Consider the following 24,309-nt stretch of genomic DNA (forward strand, 5'->3'; position numbering starts at 1 on the left):
TTTGTGAGTGACATTGCCGAAGGGTTACAAAGTAAAGTTTGCCTTTTTGCGGATGACACCAAGATTTCCAACAGAGTGGACACCCCGGAGGGAGTGGAAAACATGAAAAAAGATCTGAAGAAGCTAGAAGAATGGTCTAACGTTTGGCAATTAAAATTCAATGCGAAGAAATGCAAAGTGATGCACTTAGGGAGTAGAAATCCAAGGGAGACGTATGTGTTAGGTGGGGAGAGTCTGATAGGCACGGACGGGGAGAGGGATCTTGGGGTGATAGTATCTGAGGACCTGAAGGCGACGAAACAGTGCGACAAGGCGGTGGCCGTAGCGAGAAGATTGCTAGGCTGTATAGAGAGAGGAGTGACCAGCAGAAGAAAGGAGGTTTTAATGCCCCTGTATAAGACGTTGGTGAGGCCCCACCTGGAGTATTGTGTTCAGTTTTGGAGGCCGTATCTTGCGAAGGATGTTAAAAAAATGGAAGCGGTGCAAAGAAAAGCTACGAGGATGGTATGGGATTTACGTTCCAAGACGTATGAAGAGAGGCTTGCTGACCTGAACATGTGCACCCTGGAGGAAAGGAGGAACAGGGGTGATATGATACAGACGTTCAAATATTTGAAAGGTATTAATTCGCAAACAAATCTTTTCCGGAGATGGGAAGGCGGTAGAACGAGAGGACATGAAATGAGATTGAAGGGGGGCAGACTCAGGAAAGATGTCAGGAAGTATTTTTTCACAGAGAGGGTGGTAGACGCTTAGAATGCCCTCCGGCGGGAGGTGGTGGAGATGAAAACGGTAACGGAGTTCAAACATGCGTGGGATATGCATAGAGGAATCCTGTGCAGAAGGAATGGATCCTCAGAAGCTTAGCTGAAATTGGGTGGCGGAGCAGGTGGGGGGAAGAGGGGGTGGTGGTTGGAAGGCGAGGATAGGGGAGGGCGGACTTATACGGTCTGTACCAGAGCCGGTGATGGGAGGCGGGACTGGTGGTTGGGAGGCGGGAAATACTGCTGGGCAGACTTATATGGATAGGTCTGTGCCCTGAAAAGGACGGGTACAAATTCAAGGTAAGGTATACACATATGAGTTTGTCTTGGGCAGACTGGATGGACCATGCAGGTCTTTTTCTGCCGTCATCTACTATGTTACTATGTATGTTACTAGTCATTCTGTCCTTTAGGATTGTTGGCTTGAACATTTTTCTCAAAATGGCTCTTTTTTTTTTTGTCTGACTCCAACATTATGGAATCGATGATGGAACTCTCTGTGCTCAGATTCTTCTTTGATTCATTTTAAATCTGGCCTTAAGTCCTGGCAGTTTGAATGTTCTTATTCCCTATCACAATGATTTATTCATCTTGCCGTCTTAGCACCTGAGTAAATACCCATTGGGTTCTTCTATGTTTATGTCTCCTTTGATGACATTGATTCTGTTTTACTTAATTGTTGTTCTATGCTTTCTCCTCCCTTTATGTTTCTGTATTGTCCTGATTATGATGTTTATTTTCTTTTGTGCTGGTTCTTGCTTATGCTATGTAAACGGCCTTGATACTGTTGAGATAGTTCTGTATATCATCATTCTTTAAATGAATAAACAAACATTGCAGCAATCATCAGAGCAGCAACTTGTGGTTCCCCAACCCCGTCTGCGAAGAGCCACTAGCTAGTTGGGTTATCAGGATATCCACAATTAATGTGCATGAGAGACTTTTGTGCATATGTGCATGAGAGGCTGTAGCCGCTAATTGATCGTATGCATATCTATTGTTTTTATGTTGATTAAAAAAAAACTTGACTAAATTTTGAAGTTAAACAACAAAGAGGTAGATGTCTTGAAAAACTACCTATCTATGAGCTTCCCAAACTGTGGGTCCGGACCCCAAATGGAATCACATAACACGCATTTGGGGTCACTATCTGGTTTTCTTAGGTATATCATTATTCTGCACCTCAGGGAGGGGTCCCACAATTTTATTTGGCCACAATCATGGGCTCACAGCCACAAAAAGACTGATAAGTACTAGCTACAGGCTCCTTTAGGACTCGCTGTCAAATGTTTCAGTATACTTCAGTGACATTAAGTAGTCCCAGTTGCACTAAATTTGTGGTTCAAAACCCAATCCTTAGTCAAGTTTTCAGGATATCCTCAATGAATATCCATGAGATGCATTTGATGGCTGATGAGGCTATCCATAGAACTCCGCTTTGTAACAAGATTGATGGTACTAAAGACAAGTGAATTATGTTGGTTGATGTGTGCTTTCACTGAGTTCTGTGGGTGCAGAACAGAGTGAGTGTTTCAGCACCCCTATTATTGAACAATCTCCTTCACTGTGTCCAAGGAAGGCTAATTTATGTTTGTTTTTTTTTGTTACATTTGTACCCCGTGCTTTCCCACTCATGGCAGGCTCAATGCGGCTTACATGGGGCAATGGAGGGTTAAGTGACTTGCCCAGAGTCACAAGGAGCTGCCTGTGCCGGGAATTGAACTCAGTTCCTCAGGACCAAAGTCCACCACCCTAACCACTAGGCCACTCCTCCACTCCACTTAGTTGATATCCCAGCACCAAAAACTATGCGCCTCCATTTACACCAATGAAAACGTGGCGTAAATCCCAGTGCCTAGATTTAGGTGCAGAGGGCCATATTCTATAACATTGTGCATAAATTTTGGAACACCTATGAAACACCCATTTCCTTGCCCATAACCACACCTTATTTGCCTACGTGGATTAGAATACAGGCACAGTGTGTTACAGAATACACTTAAGGGTTCTTTTACTAAGGTGCACTGAAAAATGGGCTGCGATAGTGTAGGCACGTGTTATGGATGTGCGCAGATCCATTTTTCAGCACACCTGTAAAAGAAGGCCTTTTAAAAATTTTATTCTGAAAATGGACGTGCGGCAAAATAAAAATTGGCGCGCGTCCTTTTTGGGTCTGAGACCTTCCCACCAGCCATTGACTTAGCAGTAAGGTCTCTTGCGTTATCCGTGCAGTAATCGCCTACGCACGTGAAGTCAGAGTTACCGCTTGATTTTCGCTGCACGCTGGAAAATAAAATATGTTTTCTGGCGCACGTAGCAGATGCACGTAAAAAATGAAATTACCACATGGGCCATGCGGTAGCCGTGTGGTAACACTGAATTGATGCATGTTGGGCGCACGTAGGCTCCTACGTGGCTTAGTAAAGGGGCTCCTTAGTTGTGTGCGTGAATTCTAATTATTGACAATTAGTGCTCATTATTGCTTGTTAAGTGCTGCTAACAACGCTGATTAGCTTGTTGAACCAATTAAGTTGCGTTGTTATAGAATACAGCTGGATTTCAGCGCTGAGCACTAGACACGATATATAGAATCTGGGGGAATGTATAGAATTTGGCCCATAGAGTACATTTTGGAGCAGTTGTAAATTGGTGTGAGATTATTTGCGCTGTCGAGGGGTCATTGAGTGATTCTATTCTGTAAAGCCACATTGGTGCCTAGGCTCTCTGTATAAAATAGGCACTTTTTCCCTAATTTGACCTAAGCACCTTATTATAAATTAGCCCCCTCCTGCCTTTTTGTAGGGCTTTTTATATACCATTTGACACACTTGCTTTAAATAGGATTACATACATTCCACAAGAGTTTTTAGTACTGTATCAGTGAGATATTAAAAACTTGTGTTGATCTGGCATTGGTGAAGACTTTGATGGGTTCTCGAGTACTGAAAATGCTGGCAACACCCACAAAACATTTTAGATAGGGGTGGGGGGAGCTTGAACTCTCAGCATTCTTCTGGGATAGGTTTGGAGAGCTGGATTGGTTTCTTTCTGAACTATTCCACTGACTATTCTGAGAAATATCACAGTTTGTGGAAGGAAAGCAGTAACCCCAGTGTTGTTTATTGAAGCTAATGACTGTAGTAGTGGGTTTAGTTATGTCATTTGGAACTAATCATCCCCTGTGTGTAGATATGGCTCTTTCCTCATAGCTTGCCCATGCAATGGGAAAGGAAGGAAGCTGAGGGAGGATGGGGCTATTGCATCCTGTACTGGCCAGAAGGGAGTGGTCAGGACTGGCTAACTGTCATGAACTTCTAGTGCATCTGTGTCTTAACTTAGATAAGCACGTCATTAAAGGGACCAGATATTCAGTGTTGCTTGCAGCTGGTCGGATTCTCCTGAGGAGTTTATTACAAACACTCTTGTGTAATAGAGGAAAGACAGAAGCACCTTTGAAGTGGCTGAGCCCTTTTTGGCTTAAAAACTGGACTGTGCTAGTCTGGGCTAGCTGGTTTCAGAGCATGTCTTCCGTGGAGTGCGCTGACTGGCCAAATGTGACTGGCCAAAGATTTGACAAGAGAAGCTTGCTAATTCTGTTTTTGTTGGACCTGGCGCAATGAAGCAGACTGTGAGATCGCCAGAGATGCCCTGGTATACTGAGGTAAGGCTTGAGAGTGCAGCACAGTACCACCCACTGAAGAAAAGTCTGGCTTGCATTGAATCTGAGCTCTGCATAACAATCAGAACTTTTTATTCACCAATTAAATGCTTGTCTGCTGGACATATTAAACAGACAACAGGCAATAATAAGCATATGAAATGTTGTTGAATAGAGACAGTGGTTTTGTTTTTAAATCAACATTATATGTGATATAGAGAGCAGAAGCAGGAGATATGATAGATACATACAAATAACTCAAAGGTATCAGTAATGCACACGAAAAAAACCTTTATCTGATGAAAAAGGAAAGAGGTTTTACCTTATCACAGCTCGTTTTAAGTCACGGTTTTTCTATGTGTTCTATATTATTTGACTATTCAGAATTCTTTGCTTATTCTCCTACTAAGATTGTGCTCACGATGCCGTTTTCGTTTTTATCTTTCTTGTCACTCTCACCAGTTGAAACATATGCGCTTACGATGCTGCTGTCTCGTACGCACCCTCCATTTTAATTGTAATTCTATATTGTTCATGCCCTTTTCCCGCCTTTTAGGGCTGCTGTTTTTTTGGTTCCACGCACACGCTATATGAGCTCGTTGAGCAATTATACACATAAGAACCAGTTGGAATACATGTACTCACAACACCGCTATCTTGCACGCACTCTCCGTTCTTTCATTTGTAATTTTTAATTTGTAGTTTTTATTACTTTCCCCCGCAAATCTGGGCGGTTACTGTCATGGCTCCACGAATGTAATAGATAATTGTATACACTAGATCCGTAGCGGATCACCGCTGCCTCTTTTCAAACAGCACCTTTCCATTTGTTTAGCAATAAATATGCGACTCTATATAGGTTATCCTCACTGGCACTGCTATTGTTTTTGTATCTACATGGAGGCTTGTTACAATTGTTTTAAACCTTTTTGACAGTCTGCAAGCTGCACATTTCTAGAAGACCTCTTCGTCTTCCAGCAAATGCTATAGCAACGACATACAGGTACCTTTTTGACAAAGAATTATTTTATATATACATTTTTAATTCTCATTATTCATTCTTTATAAAGTGTTTTTATGTTGAATATTTTAGAGTACCAAACCCTTTTAGTCTAACATTAAATAATCTGTCTTATTTTATTTGAGTTCAAACATATGCAAGTGCCCTATACAGATGATATATAATCTGCCATGCTATTTTCAGTTTTTCACTTTTTATTGTTAATCTTCATGTCTCATTGTTTTATTACTTTTTTGTTGTTAACCTTGAGTTTATTACTCTCTTCTGAGTTGGCTATATTTTTCCAACATTCGCATTTTTTTGACAGATTATATCCAGGTCATTGTAGAATGATGTTTACTCTTATTCTTACAGGGTATTTAATAGTCCTGCATTTTTTGCTTCCATTCTTGTACAATTTTGGCAGGATTATATATGTATTTATTTATGTAAGATGATATAGTAGTATATTTTTAATTAATTTATTTTGTTTGATTCACTAGTGTCTTTGATATGCGTATTTTCGTCTTTTTGTTTACAGTTGTATTATTTCAATGGCCAATTTCATAATATCATTAATCATATTATGTATGTGTCACGTATTGTCTTTACATTTTATATTTTATTACTTATATTTTATCATGTATATGTTATGTATGTTTTAAGGACTGCTGAGGCAGGCCAGAGTGGCTGAAACATGACTCGTGTCGAGTCCAGATTGTTTCAATAAAATTTTGCTGTGACCTTTTTTGAGTCCAGTAGAAGTTTTTTTGGGATCATCCATCTTGTCCCCTTCGCTGTGACGTTGTTCTTTACGTATTTATAAATGCATGTAAATTATAGTGTGCTCCACTGAAGCTCGGTCTATAAACATGCCCAGCAGCAAAGTATATTCCATTAAAATATAACATAAACCTTTCCACTAGTCGTATTCTTGAAGAGGTTATTTACACATGTAAGCGACCGCTTACACAGGTAAATGACTAGAATACTGCCATTCATGCACCTAAAATCAGACAGCTCATTAAAGAATTACCTTCTATGTTATTTATTTATTAGGATTGATTTACAAAAGCATAAAAATAGCCATACTGGGAAAGACCAATGGTCCAGCTAACCCAGTATTCTGCTTCCAACAGTGGCCAATCCAGGTCAAAAGTACCTGGCAGAAACCCAGTTAGTAGCAACATTCCATGCTACCAATCCCGGGGCAAGCAGTGGCTTTCCCCATGTCCATCTTAATAATAGACTATGGAGTTTTCCTCCAGGAACTTGTCCAAACCTTTTTTTAAACCCATATATGCAAACCATTGTTACCACATCCTCTGGCAACGTGTTTCAGAGCTTGCCTATTCTTTGAGTGAAAAAAACATTTCTTCCTATTTGTTTTTAATGTATTTCTATGTAATTCATTGAGTGTCTCTATACTTTTTGAAAGAGTGAAAAATCGATTCACTTTTACCTGTTCTACACTACTTAGGATTTTGTAGACCTCAATCATATCCCCCCTCAGCAGCCTCTTTTCCAAGCTGAGGAGCCCTAACCTCTTTAACCTTTTCTCATATGGGAGGAGTTCCATCCCCTTTATCATTTTGGTCGCTGTTCTTTGAATATTTTCTAATTTTGTTATATCTTTTTTGAGATATGATGACCAGAATTGAATACAATACTCAAGGTGAGATCACATCCTGATGTGATACAGAGGTATTATAATATTCTTGGTCTTATTTTGAATCCCAGGTAACTAACTTTCCAATATGCACCACTTTGCATTTGTCCACATTAAATTTCATCTGCCATTTGGATGCCCAGTCTTCCAGTTTCCTAAGGTCTTCCTGCAATTTTTCACAATCCACATGTGTTTTGACAACTTTAAATAGTCTTGTGTCATCTGCAAATTTAATCACCTCATACGTCATTCCAAGTTCCAGATCATTTATAAATATGTTAAATAGTACTCCCCTTTTCACCCTTCTCCATTGAGAAAAATGGCCATTTAACACTATCCTCTGTTTTCTGTCCAATAACCAGTGCCTAATCCACAGAAGGACATTGCCTCCTATCCCATGACTTTTTAATTTTTCCCAGCAGTCTCTCATCACGAACTTTGCCAAAAGCTTTTTGAAAATCTAGATTCATTACATCAACCAGCTCACCATTATCCACATGCTTTTTTTTTATTTAGCACATTTATACCCCACTTTTTCCCACAGTTTTGCAGGCACAAAGTGGCTTACAATCTAGCTTATTTTCGAAAGAGAAAGACGCCCATATTTCGAACTAAATCGGGAGATAGGCATCTTTCTCCCGTGGGTGCCCAAATCGGTATAATCGAAAGCCGATTTTGGGCAGCTTCAACTGCAATCTGTTGCAGAAACGACCAAAGTTGGCGGGGGCATGTTGGAGGCGTGGTGAAGGCAGGACTGGGGCGTGGTTATCGGCCGAGGAGAGATGGGCGTCCTCGACCGATAATCGAAAAAAGAGAGGCGTTTTTAGCGCGAATTTGGGTCACTTTTTTGGACTCTGTTTTTTCACGAACAAGTCCCCAAAAAGTGGCCCAACTGCCCAGATGACCACCGGAGGGAATCAGGGATGACCTCCCCGGACTCCCCCAGTGGTCACTAACCCCCTCCCACCAAAAAGAACCCACTTGAAAAACCTTTTTTGCCAGCCTCTATGTCAGCCTCAAATGCCGTACCCACCTCCATGACAGCAGTAGAATGTGTTCCATCCTGTGACAGCCTTTCCCTGGTTCTGATGTGGCTCTCGGGTGAGTGTGACACCTTTTCTGTTATGTGCACTGCAGAGTCACATCAGCAATGCATTGTGGTGGGTGTAGGGTATTGGCCTCCGTGATTCCACTAGCTTGTGTTAAATGCTCATGATGTTGGTAGGTGGTAGGCTCTACTCCCATGGTGCTTTTCACCCTGCCTACTGGGTCAGAGTGTGCCCTGTTTTGTTTCCGGTAGTCCATGAGGTAGTGGCCATTTTTGTAAGCCAGTTTTAGATCCCTTTCATGTGTTAGCCACGTTACAGAACCTAGTTCTTACCTTGAATGTTGCTGAAAGAGTGCATTGTACAGCATTCTGCCAGCTCTGGCCTACTGCTAATCTCAGTACCAGGGAGACTCGTTGCCAGTGGGACACAACCTCTGAACTGCAGTTAACTGTGAGTAAACGTGCTTATTCCAATAAAGGACATTTTCGGAGCGATTAGTCTTCAGGTGTCAACTGGTGTGCCAAGGTTATACAGCAGCAACAATTCCTAGAGGCCTGCATGTATGCAGGTCCCTGGAGCACTTTAATGGGCACAGCAGTGCACTTCAGGCAGGCGGACCCAGGCCCATCCCCCTCCCACCTGTAACACTTGTGCTGGTAAATGAGAGCCCTCCAAAACCCACTGTACCCACATGTAGGTGCCCCCTTCACACCTAAGAGCTATGGTAGTGTTGAACATTTGTGGGTAGTGGGTTTTGTGGGAGGGGGGTTGGAGGCTCTGCACCAGTGGTAAGGGAGCTATGCATGTGGGAGCAGTTTCTGAAGTCCACCGCACTGACCTCTAGGGTGCCCAGTTGGTGTCCTGGCATGTCAGGGGGGGCCAGTGTACTACGAATCCTGGCCCCTTCCACGACCAAATGGCTTGGATTAGGACGTTTGTGAGCTGGGCATTTTTAGTTTCCATTATCGTTAAAAAAACAAATGCCCAGCTCACAAACAACTAAATCCATGGCACATTTGGTCCGTACAAACCGTATTTTCGAACCGAAGTATGGCACTACTTATGTACTTATGTACTTATGTACTGCTTATCCCAGAAATAGTGGATTTTCCCCAGTCCATTTAATAACGGCCTATGGACTTTTCCTTTTTTAAATTCCGCTAAGCTAACCGCCTTTACCACATTCTCTGGCAACAAATTCCAGAGTTTAATTACACGTTGCGTGAAGAAACATTTTCTCCAATTCGTTTTAAATTTACTACATTGTAGCTTCAACGCATGCCCCCTAGTCCTAGTATTTTTGGAAAGTGTGAACAGACGCTTCACATCTACCCGTTCAACTCCACTCATTATTTTATAGACCTCTATCATATCTCCCCTCAGCCGCCTTTTCTCTTGGGGGGCTGTTTGCTCCAGGCACCTTGCAGCTCAAAATCTAGGCCCTTAGGAGGGTTTCCTTTGCCATGGGTTGCATTCCTGATAGGTCCACAACTCAGCAGGTTTAGCTGTTTGTGAGCTAACAGAGCTCATGGCCTCATTATTCAGCTTCACCCACTGGGAGGGACTTCTCTCTTGCCAGAAGTCCAAGAGCCAGATAGGAGGCTAGGGAGGCAAAATGTGCAAGATCTCCCTTGTCAATTTCTTATCTTTAATTTATTCAGAATCTAGAACTTAATGTGCACTCCTACCAGTTGAGAGTCTGCCTTCCATATGAAATATATTCTTGCAATCTTCTTGATATTTATTCATATATGTCCACATACAGTATATATATGTATGTGTATGAATATATATTCTTCCCGTTCAGCTTGAATGATATTATTATTATATAAATAATAGTGGTAAGTGATTTCCTCCTATCAAGTCAGCAAATTGCATGAACCACTCTGCAGTTTACTGGGTCTGATTACAGATGTTGCCTGGTTACACACTGATGGATCATATTGGAGTTTGGAATGTTTGCTTTCCTGCGCCAAAAGCTTATTCCTGCTTTAAGCAATAAGCCTTTCCTTTTTCTCCCCAAAACCCCTGGGGAAGTTGCACTAGTTACATCTCAGGTATGACAGTTCTCATTGGTTGAAGAGACCTTGGAATGAAGAGCAGACCAAAGCCCATGCACAAGGCAAGAAGAACTAGAGAATGGGGCACCCCCAAGACTAGAACAAGGAGCCTCCTGAAGCAGCCACCTTTCTCTCAAGTTCAGTTGTCAGATGCTGGTAGCCACCAAGTCTTGGCTGCAGAAGGTTGGCACTAAGGGGTGAAGTACTGGGCAAAGTGTAAGCATTGACAGAAAAGACAGGTTCAGCAGAACATATTCACAACAGGAGTACCACTTCCATGGCCACGGAACACCACAGACAGAGCATGGCGAGGAAACAGGATCCGGGGTATAGCAGATTGCAGAAGGGAATCTGTGTCTGAAGATTAGCAGGAAAACAGCAAGGTCAGATAACACGGAGATAGAATGGTGGAGGGCCAAATTCTGGCAGGAGATGTGTAAAGTTTTATGTATATATATATATATATATATATATATATATATATATATATATATATATACACTGGAACAGGAAATGTTCTCAAGCTAGATGGCTCTCGAAAGGAAGTGAGATCCTTAGGGCAGGTAGTAAGGATCAGTCTGACCAGCAACACCTGATGGTTGCAGGGCAGAAGGTCGCTCCATCACAAATTCCTTTTAGAAACAGAGCTGTCCACAGGCTGGCTGCAGAACCTCACTGTAGGGTTTGGTGTTCTGAGAGGATCTGAACAGTAAACTCAGAATTTACACGTTGAGAAATGACTTCAGGTCTACTGGTGAAAACAGAATGTGATTTCAGTGACCTTTTGCTGTAATGTTTTGTCTAACCTTTGTACTCTGGAACAATTGTCGGGAATTCATTTTCTTGGTGAAGCGTCCAAACACTGTACAACTTTTATGCAGAGGCATGGGAACAAGTTCAGGTGCTGTTCTGTCTGGCTTTCTAGAAATCTTCAATCGTGTCACCCTGGCAGTTTTCTGCCAATAGCTGCCTCTTCTGTGTGCTTTATTCTTCTGATCAGCTTTGTTATATCCTCAGTGCACTAACAATAATAAATCCGTATCTGTGTATACATACACCTCTGTTCTGAAATGTTTTGATACATAATTACTTGTCATAGATTCCACTGAAATATTACATGGTGGATATTGTTTTCTTTTAGCAAAAGCAGTACCTTCATTGTTCTGTGCAGTATTTTGGTGTATACAGTAATTAGAAACACCCACTCAGTACCAATAATGCAATGCTTAGTCATTACTTTTGAAATTCTTTAAGCAGATCACCAGCAATTCCCTTGAATTGCAGCTCAGATGGCAGCAGGGTTGGCCTAAGGGATATTTGATGCAGTGGGTGAACCTTCAGTCATGCACCCCCCTTGCGCTTGCCGTACCCAGGAGCAGCTCAAGTCAATCTGCTGCATGTGGCAATGGATGAGATGCCGTCACAAGAAAAAAAAAATACACTTTTGCTATCCTGATTGATTCACCTGTTGTAAACCACACTGAACCCTTAATGGGGATATCAGCGGTATACAAGACCTATTTTGAATTGAATTGAATTTATATTCCTAGGTTATCTAATGCAGAAATAAAAAAAAAAAACTTAGCAATTGCTGTTTATGCTCATCAAAAAACTTTAGCAATTACACTGTGTCCTAGGACCTCTGACCAATGTTTCCTCTAAGGAGTGGCCTGGTGTGTGCAAATTCATTCATTATTTCAAATTACCAATCAAGTTTAAACTCTTGTGTAAGAAAATCAGAAGGTAACAATACTAAAAGGAAAAATGTGTGCAAATTGTTTTTTTTAGTGTGAGGAACAAGTTTTAAAAACCAACAATTTTTGAGCACCAGTATTAGCAATTCATTTCTGTATATAACACACAAAAATTTTTTTGTGAGCAACCATGTAAAATCTGTGAGTGACGCTCCTAAAATGTATGAGCAATCGCTCATGTGCTCCGCTTAGAAGGAACATTGCCCGTGACCCTGCACACTGGACCTGCATGGTGTTAACTATAAACATATATTCTGCATCCACAGAAGTTCCCCTCGCCTAACAATGGTAGCAGAGTAGAACTAGGTCATTTCCCCTATGGAAGTCACCATAGAAAAAAGTGAATTCCTTCAAAAGGGCGTTAAATAAATCCTAATAAATAAAATAAAAAAAAGAATGTCTGGTTCTGGTTTTATTTCAATTGTGGCAACATAAACCCTCTCCAACACCAGAAATATTAGGAAGCAAAAGAAAACCCTACACAAAAGACACTTGGGATTGCAGTGGACCCTAAAAAAGATCATTACCTCTGCAGCAATGGCATAGCCAAGGGGGCCCTTGGGGGCCTGCCCCCTGCACTTTGGGCTCAGGCCCCCTCCAAACTGGCAGCACCCTGTTAAATGGCTGGCGGGGATGCTAAAGCCCACCAGCCAAAGAAATTCTCTGCCGAGCCACTCCCCTCCTTCTCTTGTTGCTACAGGAAACAGGAAGTCAGCGACTTGCCTCCAGCTGCAGATCCTGGAGTTGGCGACTGGAGGCACGCCACCAACTTCCTGTTTCCTGTGGCAGGATGAGAAGGAGGGGAGTGGCTCGGCAGAGAATTTCTTTGGCTGCTGAGGCCTCAGCATTCCCGCCAGCAAAGGTATTTTTAACACGTTGGGGGGGGGGGGCAGGGGAATAGAGGGAATGTGTTGCCCCCCAATCTGTCCATGGGCGCCCCCAAAATCAGAGAGCTGGCCACACCCCTGCATTTCAGGGAAAACTGAACAAGCTGGATTATTGATCCCTACAGAAACACGCCATGCTAACGGAATACCTAGCCTTGTCAACATGCTGAACCTAGATGGACGTAGATAGGTGGTTGCTGTCAGATGTGCTGAGGACTCGGGAGCCTAGGATTGCCAGCTGTCTGGTTGATGAAACCAAGATAGATGTGACGCTACATTAATTGTGATTTTGCCTTCAGTGTACAGGATACAGGTTCATAAGGTTAATCATTCAGAAATGCCAGTTCCTTTACTACTATCACAAGCTAATCTAAAAGCAATTCGATAACAGCGTGTGTGCAGTTACAGAAAAAGCAGCAGTTATACACGTATGTGCAGTAAACATTATTCTATAAGGACACATGAAAGTGCTATAGTGCGTAACTGTAAGGGTGTGTATACATGGGCAGAGCATGGCGGGGCTGCCACTTATGTGCACAAGTTCTAGAATAGTGCAAGTTACGTGCACTGCATGCATACTTATGTACATCCATTACCGTTGGCAATGCTCACTAACACTGCCATTGGCATGGTGTTAGTGAGCGTGCCAATGCAGGTTTACATTAGTAATGGAATCCAGGTGCCCAGATGTTGTTATAGAATAGGTCAGTTGATTTCCCAAACCTGGTCCTGGAGGCACCCCAGCAAGTCAGGTTTTAAGGATCTCTCCACCATGAATTTTAACGAGAGAGATTTGCATGCAATGGAGACTCCCTGTACAGCATTCGGGCACTTAAGAGAAGGCGCCCAGTTATATCTGAAGTTCTACATAGGGGATTCTCTGCCTTCAGATTTGGTTACACCAATTGAGCATGATAAAGCCTTAGATAAAATTCACTAGTTTGCTGGAGCGACCCTGCCCTTCTAGGGTGGTTACATTATTGGATTAAGACATTTGTTCTGATTTATCACAGATTACTTATTCATCAAAGATTGTTTCAACAGGGACATGCATTCCAGATTTTGATGGTTAGATCAGTGTTTAAAAGTGAAAGATTGGATATTGGGTATATAAAGGGCAATTTTGTAACAAGTTACTTACATTCACATGCCAACTGTGCACTTAAATATATAAAATACTGACATTTAGGAACCTAAGGGACTCATTTTTGAAAGAGAAAAACATCTAAAAAGTGTCATAAAGCACCATTTGGACGGATTTCTTCTCAAAATGTTCCAATCGGTATTTTCGAAACCTGTTTTGCAGATGTCTGTCTATACATTTCATCTGCAGTGCATCCAAATCACGGGGGCATGTTGAGAGCGTTTCGAAGCCAGAATAAGGGAGGACTTAGAGTGTGTCTAACACTTGGACGTTTTACCGCCATAATGGAACAAAACCAAAACATCTAGGGCAAAAACTTCAACGCTTTGGCCTAGACCTGTTTTTCTAATGAATAAGACACAAAAAGGTGCCCTAAATGACCAGAGGCCCACTGGAGAGATTCAGGGATGACCCCCCCCTTATTCTCCAAGTGGTCACTAACCCCCCTCCCACTCCCCGAAAATGTGAATAAAAATAGTACTCACCAGCCTCTATGACAGCCTCAGATATTACAGCCAGATCCATTAAAGTAGCATGCAGGTCCCCGGAGTAGTTTAGTGCTGGGTGCAGTACACTGTAGGTAGGTAAACCCAGGCCCATACCTCCCCTACCTGTTTCACTTGTGGTAGAAAGTGTGAATCCTCCAAAATTCACCAGAAATCCACTGTACCCACATACAGGTGCCCCCTTCACCTATCATGGCTATTGTAGTGATGTACAGTTGGGAGTAGTGGGTTTTGGGTGGATTTTGGAGGGCTCAGCAGACAAGATAAGGGAGCAACAGTCAGATGTGTACCTGGGAGTCTTTATGGTACCCCACTGCTCTCCTGGGATGTCTGGGGGACCAGTCTGCTAAAAACGCTACATCCCGATGGCTTGATTATGTGCGTTTTAAACTTTTTTAAAAAATGGCCTAAAAAGATAAACACACAAAGCATGAAACCTTGTTCGAAACAATATTTAAAAAAAAGATAGGTTTTCTTTTTTTGAAATTGGGTATATTTCCTATTCAGATTTGGTACGTTTAGCGCAAAACGTCCAAAGTACAACAGTACTGGTGTACAGTGGGGGATAGTGTGTTTTAGGTGAGTTTTGGAGGGCTCAGGGGGTGAGATAAGGAAAGGTGAGATGGACACTTGGGAGCATCTTTATGAAGTGCACAGAAGTGCCCTCTAGGGTGCCCCATTGCTCTCCTGGGATGTCTGGGGGACCAGTCTACTAAAAATGCTGGCTCCTCCTACATCCCAATGGCATTAATCTCTCTGTTTTGAACTTCTTCTTTTTATTATTATTATTATTATTTTTTTTTTTTTTAAATGAACCCAAAAAAAAAAACAAAAACCAAAACATCCAAAGCACAACAGTAAAAAAGGTAGATGTTTTTCTTTTTTGAAAAAGAGCTTCTTTACTGTTCGGATTTTGGACATTTTGTGCAAAACGTCCAAAGTCAAACTTAGACGTCATATCGAAAATGCTCCTTCCCCCATCTAAATGCTAAGATTTATTTGCCTATTTCTAAGAAGCAACTGGTTAAGGAGGTGGTTGAAGTTCATAATCTGGATATTTTGAATGTATCAGCATTGTTGGAAAAATCAGTGTCTGAGGACTTATTTGCTGGGACATTATTAGAACAGTTGGCTTTGGCTGTTGATCAAGACTGGTTAGTGTATAATATGCCAGTTGTTTTTCTTCAGTTTTACAATTAGAATGTTCCTGGATGTCTCTAAAGAGATTCAGAAGTGGGGGAAAACAATACTTAATGTCGACTAGTGGTTTTACAGTTGGGAACAGTTCCTTTTTTGTTTGAAATTTCCATGTAAAGTATAGTTAAGTATAAAGATAGGAAATACATATTGTTTGATCCCTCTTACTTGTCTATGTTTGTTTCCACAAAAAAAAATGGTTGTAACACCCATGGAGGTCCCCTTAATTGTGTCTTTGTAATGGTGCATTAATATTTTTCTGGGTAATAGGTGAATTTGCTTAATTTTGCCTAAATTATTTCTTAAAGTTTCCTGTCCTTTTCTAGTCTTGGATCTTTCTATGTTGTGGAGATGAAGGGCAAAAGGAAGTTTTCCTTTTTCTCCATTGGAGTATTTATTATTTTCCTTTTATTGATAATGCCCTGTTATTGCTTTACAAGTTGTTACATGGTTATTATATTGTGTACTTATAAAAATAAAATAAAGACTTAAATTAATTTTGTAATACCAAAAATGCTATACATTATAATCTGTTAAATAAATTAACCTTTCCATTAATTTAATCAGTGTTGGGAGTGGCCCAAATATTTTTTCTTCCAGTATTACAAAACAATAGCATTCATTAAAAGACAGTACCTCACCTCCATAGGGAAGAGCCATGAAAATGTTACTCATTACAACAATAATGAGTTTTTGTTATGGTATTTTATTTATTTGTTTTGAGATTTTGTCTTGGTTGATAGAAGATGTGGTTTTAAAGATTACAGGGTCTTTTTACCAAGGCTTACGAACAGATTTAGTGCACGTTAACGATTAGCACGTACTAAATAATAAGATACCCATAGGAATATAATGAGTGTCGTATCATTTAGCATGCACTAAGGGGTCCTTTTACTAAGGTGCGCTGAAAAATGGCCTGCGGTAATGTAGATGCATGTTTTGGGTGCACGCAGATTCATTTTTTAGCGCACCTGTAAAAAATGGCTTTTTAAAATTTTTGAGAAAATGGACGTGCAGCAAAATTGTCACGCGTCCATTTTGGGTCTGAGACCTTACCGCCAGCCATTGACCTAGCGGTAAAGTCTTATGCGGTAACCAGGCAGTAATGACCTACACGCATCAAATGCCACTTGATGCGCGTAGCTGACGTGCGCCAGAAAATTAAAAATATTTTCCAGACACGTGTAGCGGACATGCGTCAGAAATGAAATTACTGCAAGGGCCATGCGGTAGCTGGTCGGTTACTCGGAATTGGAGTGCATTGGGCACATGTAGTCGCTTACGCGGCTTAGTAAAATGGCCCCTAAATATGTTTGCGGGCCTTGGACCCCTTTTTTATGTTAATTTTGTAATCTGCCAAGAACATAGGATTGTGCAGAATAGAAATTTGGATGAATAAATAAAAAATAAATACGTTCTTTTATTTAGTAGAAGATTTTTGATGCCAGATGTTCCTCTTTTAGAAATATAGCACCCTCGTTTGTCATTACTGAGAGTTGGCAAAAGCAGTGGCCTTGATGTTCTGCTCTTAAATTTTTTCTGCCACCTAAATCCACTAGAAAGGAAAGAGCCCCATTTTATGCAGAACATAGAGACTGGAACTGGGACATTTATTTGTTATTAGGGTTTATTTACCGCCTTGTTGAAGAAGTTCACCCAAGCAGTGTACAGCAAGTATAATCTAGACATAGGCAATATATGTTTAAAGCAGTAAAAACATTCAAATAACACTATACACTATAACATAATATGTTTCTTCCAGTTCCAGTCAACACAGTACACACCAGGATAGTATTTCAACCTGTTTCTTGTTGTCCCACAGAGGCTTCTTGTATTAAGGTTCAGGAAACCCCAAGGCCTGTGCTTTGTTAATGCCTTTTGAGCTGAAAATGTATCATGGATTTTGAAAGAAGTAATCTCTCCCCAGTAAATTGAAAAGATTTTTCCTTTTATTGCAGATGAGAACTCTCCAGCAAATTTCTGGGATTCCAAGAACCGGGGTGTGACTGGAACTCAAAAGGGACACATTGTATGGCGAATAGAGCCTGGTCCCTATTTTATGGAATGTAAGTACCTCCGTTGGTAGTTTGCCATATGCAAGGATAATTCCTAGGAGAGAAGCTAGATTCAGCACACTTGACCTCTGAAATGTTTTTTGTCTTTTAGCTTTGCAGCCAATATTGGAAGGGTTTGTCCAACCAACTCTGGGAATAAGCTGGTCAAACTTTCACGCTTAAAATCTGTAGCCCTTTTGCTGCTCTCTAGCTAAATTCTACCTGAGATATTGTTGCCTGTACAAAATGGAGCTGGGTGACACTAGGGAGAGGGAGGGAGATGTTCTCAGGGTATTGACAGCTCACCACTGATTCTCAGCACTGACCTGCCAAAGTTACCCAGATTACAGACCTAAGGACAACTTCTAGACCATATATTCAAATCAACATATTTGGGCTGAATATCAGGATAAAGTTAACCAGGAAAAACAGTATCTCGGCAATAAATCCATTGTTGCTGGCATTGCTTAGCCATGTCTGAGAAGAACTATTATACAGAAAAGAAATATAATGAGGATTGTTTTAGATTCATTCTACATGTTTAAGTGGCAGCAGGGGTCCTTTATTTGTGTTGGGGAAAGGCGGAGGAAATCCAGGGATCTTTTATGTTAGGGAGATGTGAGTGAGGGGCTTTATTTCAGTTGGGCAGGTAGGATGGGATAGTGATCCCCACCACTGGCTCCCGAATAGTGTCCTAATTCCTGAAAGTAAAATTACTGCTCCCACTGGGTATGCTGGGAAATGAACTTGCACTCCTATATATCATTCTAGGTATTTTACAAAAGACTGCATTTGGCAGTGCTGTTTGTAAAATACAGGAGTAACGGTGTGTGTCCTGACCTGGATGTCTTAATTCCTCCCTAAACATCCTATGCAAAATGGGCCTTCATGCTTAAAGTACTCTGTCACTTACAAACTTTAATGCAATACCACTCTGTATTTCTCATTCCGATAATGGCGATCGCCACTACGGCATAATGTAAGCCACATTGAGCCTGCAAATAGGTGGGAAAATGTGGGATACAAATGCAACAAACAAACAAACAAATAAATAAATAAATAAATAAATATCTAGCATTCTGATTATTCTCCCTTTTTGCTTTTATGCCATGACACTGATAGGTCTTCTTGGGTAGTTATAAATAATTCCGTTTGGATTTCCAATGAATGCAATACTAAGATTGATCAGCAGCTCATTTCTTTTGGGGCCTTTACCATTCGTATCCCTGTTTACTTTGGCAGTTCAGCAGAAAGACTTTAAACTGTACCAGACATGTGCAAGAATGAGAAGGCATTTCCCTTTTCTGTGTAATAAACTTTAACATCAGTGGATCAGCAGAGAAAGGGGACAGAAGTTGATCACTAGCCAGCAATGAATTGAATAACTGTTGCTTCTTTAGCTGAGTTTGCAGTGCCTTGCCAGTGGTTAACACCAAAATACAATTACAATTTAATTTTAATTTATTTGAACATGGTAATTTATAGGCCACTTAACCAACCAAGCTCAAGGCAGCTTACAAAGGAAAATGAATCCAGTTTGCAGTTTTTCACAATTAAAATAGGTACAATAACATTTCCAGCTTCAATACAGTTTAAAAGAAATAGTTATGAAAAAAAAAGTTTTCAAAGTGCGTTTGAAAAGAGGATTGTTTCATAAAAGTTTATTTCTGCAAGTTGGGTACTCTATATTATAGGGCATTCCATACTTTAAATAGAGATATCTATTTAGATTCCATATCGTAGATAGGGCGTTCCATACTATTGATACAATAGAATTTCTAACTTCAGTACTACTACTACTATGTATCATTTCTATAGCGCTACTAGACGTACGCATCGCTGTGAACTGGACATGAAGATACAGTCCCTGCTCGACAGAGCTTACAATCTAATTAGGACAGACAAAAAAGCCGATTTTTTTTCAAAGCACGGATAGCTTTGCAGAAGTTTTTATTTCCACAGGTAGGGCATTCCATACTATAGGCCTTTGCCTATATTATTCGATTTCTACTTTATGTTAAATTGTAATTTTTTTATACTTGGTACTGCAGAGAGTGAACAGGAACATTTCAGTGGATTAAGCAAAGAAATAAAGCCACAGGTTATCCGGACAGAGACCATGTAGAATTTTGAAAATGAAAATTTACAATTTAAACTCAGACATAGCCTTCACTGGAAGCCAGTAGAGTCCAATCAAATAAAGTGTAACGTGATCTGTAATGCTGCATCCCATTACCATTTTTGCTGCAATATTTTGTAAAACTTGAACTCTATGCATCTGCCTTTTAGGCAATCTTAACATAATCATGTTATAATAGCATATGGAGCTCATTTTTGAAGCCTAGAGGTGTCCCAAATGGCCAAAAAAAAAAAAGGTCCATCAGGTGATTGCATCTAAATCTTGATTTTCAAAAAGGCAGAACTGGAATATTTTCCACTGAGTTCTTAAAAAATAGCAAGGGGGTGAGTTGGAGGCATGTTTTGGGTGGGACTAGGGTGGGGGGGGGGGTCCAAAAGTAGGACATCTTTCAGTGATAATGAAACAGGAAGAAATGTCCAGGGCAAAAAAGTGCATTTTTATTTAGACCTGTTTCTTTTACGTTCAAGTTATAAAAAGATATGCTGACTGACCAGCTGATCACTGGAGTGAATAAAGTTCGACCCCTCCATAATCTCCCAGTTCATGCTATCCCCCTCCCTCCCTCCCCCTTAAGAAGTGAAACTGAAAGGGGATACCAGGCACTATGACAGCATCAGGTATTATTGGCATACCCAACAGAGCAGCAAGCAGATCCCAGGAGTAGCCTAGTGGTCAGTGCAGTAGACTGTGAACAAGGGGATCCAAGTCCAAATCCCACTCTACCTAATACATTTGTGGTGGAAATTGTGAGCTCTCCAACTTGTTTATTGTTTATAGGGCATTTACTATCCCACTTATCAGTGTTGCCACTATAAAGCGGTTTACAAACTAAAGCATAGCCAGAAAAGGACTCCAATTAAATTGATAAGATAGAATGGAATAATTCAGGAGAAAGGAGAAAAAACATCCATGACAGACACACTGAGGGGCATAATTGAACGGTGCCGGCCAAATTGATGGGCAGCCATCTTTGGGGCCTGCTCTGCGAAGGGGCGGAGCCAAGCGTATTTTCGAAATACGTTTGGCGCCGGCCAAATCGCTCACCGGGGTTAGATGAGATGGCCGACTCTGATTTTCAGCCATAATAAAAACTGGAGCCAGCCATCTCAAATCCGGCGCAGTGTAAGGCATTTGGGCATGGTAGGAGCCAGCATTTCTAGTGCACTGGCCCCCCTGACATGCCAGGACACCAACCAGGCACCCTAGGGGGCACTTAAAAAAATTAATAACAAAAACAAAATTAGCTTCCAGGTGCATAGCACCCTTTCCTTGTGTGCTGAGCCCCCCAAATCCCCCCCAAAACCCACTGCCCACAACTCTACACTATTACCATAGCCCTAAGGGATGAAGGGGGGCACCTACATGTGGGTACAGTGGGTTTTGGGGGGCTCCCATTTACCAGCACAAGTGTGACAGGTAGGGGGGGATGGGCCTGGGTCCACCTGCTTGAAGTGCACTGCACCCACTATAAACTGCTCCAGGGACCTGCATATTGCTGTCAGGGAGCTGGGTATGACATTTGAGGCTGGCATACAGGCTGGCATAAAATGTCTGATTTTTTTATGTGTGTGGGAGGGGGGTGGTGACCACTGAGGGAGTAAGGGGAGGTCATCCCCGCTTCCCTCTGGTGGTCATCTGGTCAGTTGGGGCACTTTTTTGGGACTTGGACCTAAAAAAAAAAAAAGGTCCAAATAAAACGGACCAAATTCTTCTGACGGCAGGCTTTCTTTTTTCCATTATTTGGCGAAGCCGGCCATCTCAATGCACGCCCCCTTCCAACTTTCACCGGCCCCGCGACGGAACGCAGTTGAAGCCGCCTAAAATCGGCTTTCAATTATGCCGATTTGGGCGGATTCAGGAGATCGCCGCCCATCTCCCGATTTGTGTCGGAAGATGGGCGGCGATCACTTTCGAAAATGAGCTGGAGACTGTCACCCCCAAGCCACAACAGTAAATATTTGTTCTTTGTTAAATGGAACCATGCAGTAGTGAATCTTCAAAACTATTTTACATTTTGCAAAAGAAAGTTCGGCCCTAAGTGCTATGGGTAAAGAATTCCATAAAGCCGGTGCTAAGTAAAAGAAAGCCACAAGCTTAGTAGAGTCTAGATACGCCTTAGACAGCGGTGGCAAATTAACTAGTTGTTCAGATGAGGAGTGAAGATAGTGGACTGGATGGCATGAACTGGAAATGAGGCCAAGTATGGAGGAGAACCTTGAAGGTCTTCTAGGCAAGTATAAGAATCTTATACTTCAAACGATATTGAATTGGAAGCCATTGATATGGATATAACAGAGGAGACATGTGGCCGTGCTTCCTGGCCCTACATAGGAGCCTAATAACCATATTATGGACTGATTGAAGACATTTCAAGGATGACTATAGGAGACCTGCATAGACTATGTTACAGTAGTCCAAACGCGAGGTGACAGTAGCATGTAAGATGGTTTCATGATCTGAGTCATTGAAAAGATCTTGTACAACTCTAAATTGATGAAGTGCATAAAAACAGTGTCTAACTACATAAGAGATATGCTGATTGAAGGAAAGCCAGCTGTCTAGAATAATCCCCAGATACCTAAAAGAGTCTGTCAAAGTAATGGGTGAACCTTAAAGGATTGGCAGTAGAGATGGTGATGAGGATTTATCTGTCAACCACATTGCTATTGACTTAGTAGGGTTAAGAACTAAACGGTTTTCCTGAAGCCATGTAGAAATCACAGATAAGCAGTGGTTGAGAAAGATCTGGTAAAAGAGAATCAACCCAATATATTTACAGGATGTCATCTGTATAATAATACGTGTTGACACCACACTCCTGAATCAAAAGACACAATGGACTAAGATAGATATTAATAATGGTGACAATATAGAACCTTGGGGAACCCCACAAGGCAGAAGATGCTTCATAGACTCTACAGATTGTGTCACAAATACAACAAACTACCTACAGTACCTACATATAGGACACACCTGCAGGCCTGAAGGCTGTTGTAGTGGTGGTGTACAGTTGGGTATAGTAGGAGGGCTCACAATTCAAAATAAAGGAGTTATGGTGGGAATTGTATCTGGGTGCCATTGTTTGAAGTCCACCTCACTGACCTCTAGGCTGCTCCTCTGATCTGCAGAGACATCTGTGTGAGCATTTCTCTCAAAATGATGCCATATAGATGTTCTTGTGCCTGGATGTTTGGCATTGATAAGTTGGGCATGTTAGTTTAGAAAATGGCTCTCCTTTTAAAGACACCTTTTGTGCAAAAACATCCATCTTTGAGCCATTTTTAAAATGGAAACACAGATGTTTTTCCTGTTCGAAAATGGCTCTAAGAGAGGCATTTTTTTTGGTGGTGGTGGGGGGATGTAATGAGTAAAACTTCTCAATTTGGACTTGGACGATTTATTGAAAATGTCCCTCCATATGTGACAATGTAATGCCCTCCCGCGGGAGGTGGTGGAGAGGAAAACTGTAACGGAATTCAAACATGCGTGGGATAAACATAAAGGAATCCTGTTCAGAAGGAAAGGATCTTCAGGAGCTTAACCGAGATTGGATAGAAGAGCCGGTAGTGGGAGGCGGGGCTGGAGGTTGGGAGGCGGGGATAGTGCGGGGCAGACTTATACGGTCTGTGCCAGAGCCAGTGGTGGGAGGCGGGACTGGAGGTTGGGAGGCAGGGATAGCGCTGGGCAGACTTATACGGTCTGTGCCAGAACCGGCGGTTGGAGGCGGAGATAGTGCTGGGCAGACTTATACGGTCTGTGCCAGAGCCGGTGGTTGGGAGACGGGGCTAGTGCTGGGCAGACTTATACGGTCTGTGCCCTGAAGAGCACAGGTACAAATCAAAGTAGGGTATACACAAAAGTAGCACACATGAGTTGTCTTGTTGGGCAGACTGGATGGACCGTGCAGGTCTTTTTCTGTCGTCATCTACTATGTAACTATGAGGCATATTTTCAAAGCACTTAGCCTTCCAAAGTTCCATAGGTCTCTATGGAACTTTGGAAGGCTAAGTGCTTTGAAAATATGCCTCAAAGTATGTTATGTTATGGCCTGTACAATCAATTGCAAATGCATAGTTTCCAGAAAAGGCTTAAGTAAAATTAATACCTTTTTCACCACTGAGTTAATATGTTTTTCCATTGACAATTTGGAATCAACTATAACTCTTAATTGCTAAGAACAATTTCCTGTAGCCCAGCTTGACCTTTAGATGCTCTGTTGGTCATTTTGCTCTTTGGGGATATCAGGTTAAAGACTCACAAGATCCTAGGCTTACTACTGCTATCTGGTGGCTCAAGGGCAAAGATATTGGCATGCAGACTCCAGTTTGAGTCTCACTGGTGTCACATTCTGATATAAACATACAAATATAGAATATGGTAAAAGATAAGTACTATAAAGCACAATTAGTCTGTCCAGTGTGCTTCTT

General features: G+C 41.5%; 1 protein-coding gene across 3 annotated transcripts in view; it reads left to right on the forward strand.

Annotated features, from left to right (window-relative positions):
- The window catches only part of HECW2 (HECT, C2 and WW domain containing E3 ubiquitin protein ligase 2), a 535,594-nt gene that overhangs the window by 315,279 nt on the left and 196,006 nt on the right, over positions 1-24,309 (forward strand). For 2 of the 3 annotated variants that reach the window (XM_030209455.1, XM_030209456.1), the window contains one exon: positions 17,647-17,754. In XM_030209455.1, coding sequence (XP_030065315.1) covers positions 17,647-17,754 — 108 coding nt within the window. Of the gene's footprint in view, positions 1-4,188; positions 4,426-17,646; positions 17,755-24,309 lie in introns of those variants that run through there. The other variant, XM_030209457.1, reaches the window with a different exon arrangement.

The sequence above is a fragment of the Microcaecilia unicolor genome, chromosome 7 (genome assembly GCF_901765095.1).
Source record: "Microcaecilia unicolor chromosome 7, aMicUni1.1, whole genome shotgun sequence".
Lineage (NCBI taxonomy): Eukaryota > Metazoa > Chordata > Amphibia > Gymnophiona > Siphonopidae > Microcaecilia > Microcaecilia unicolor.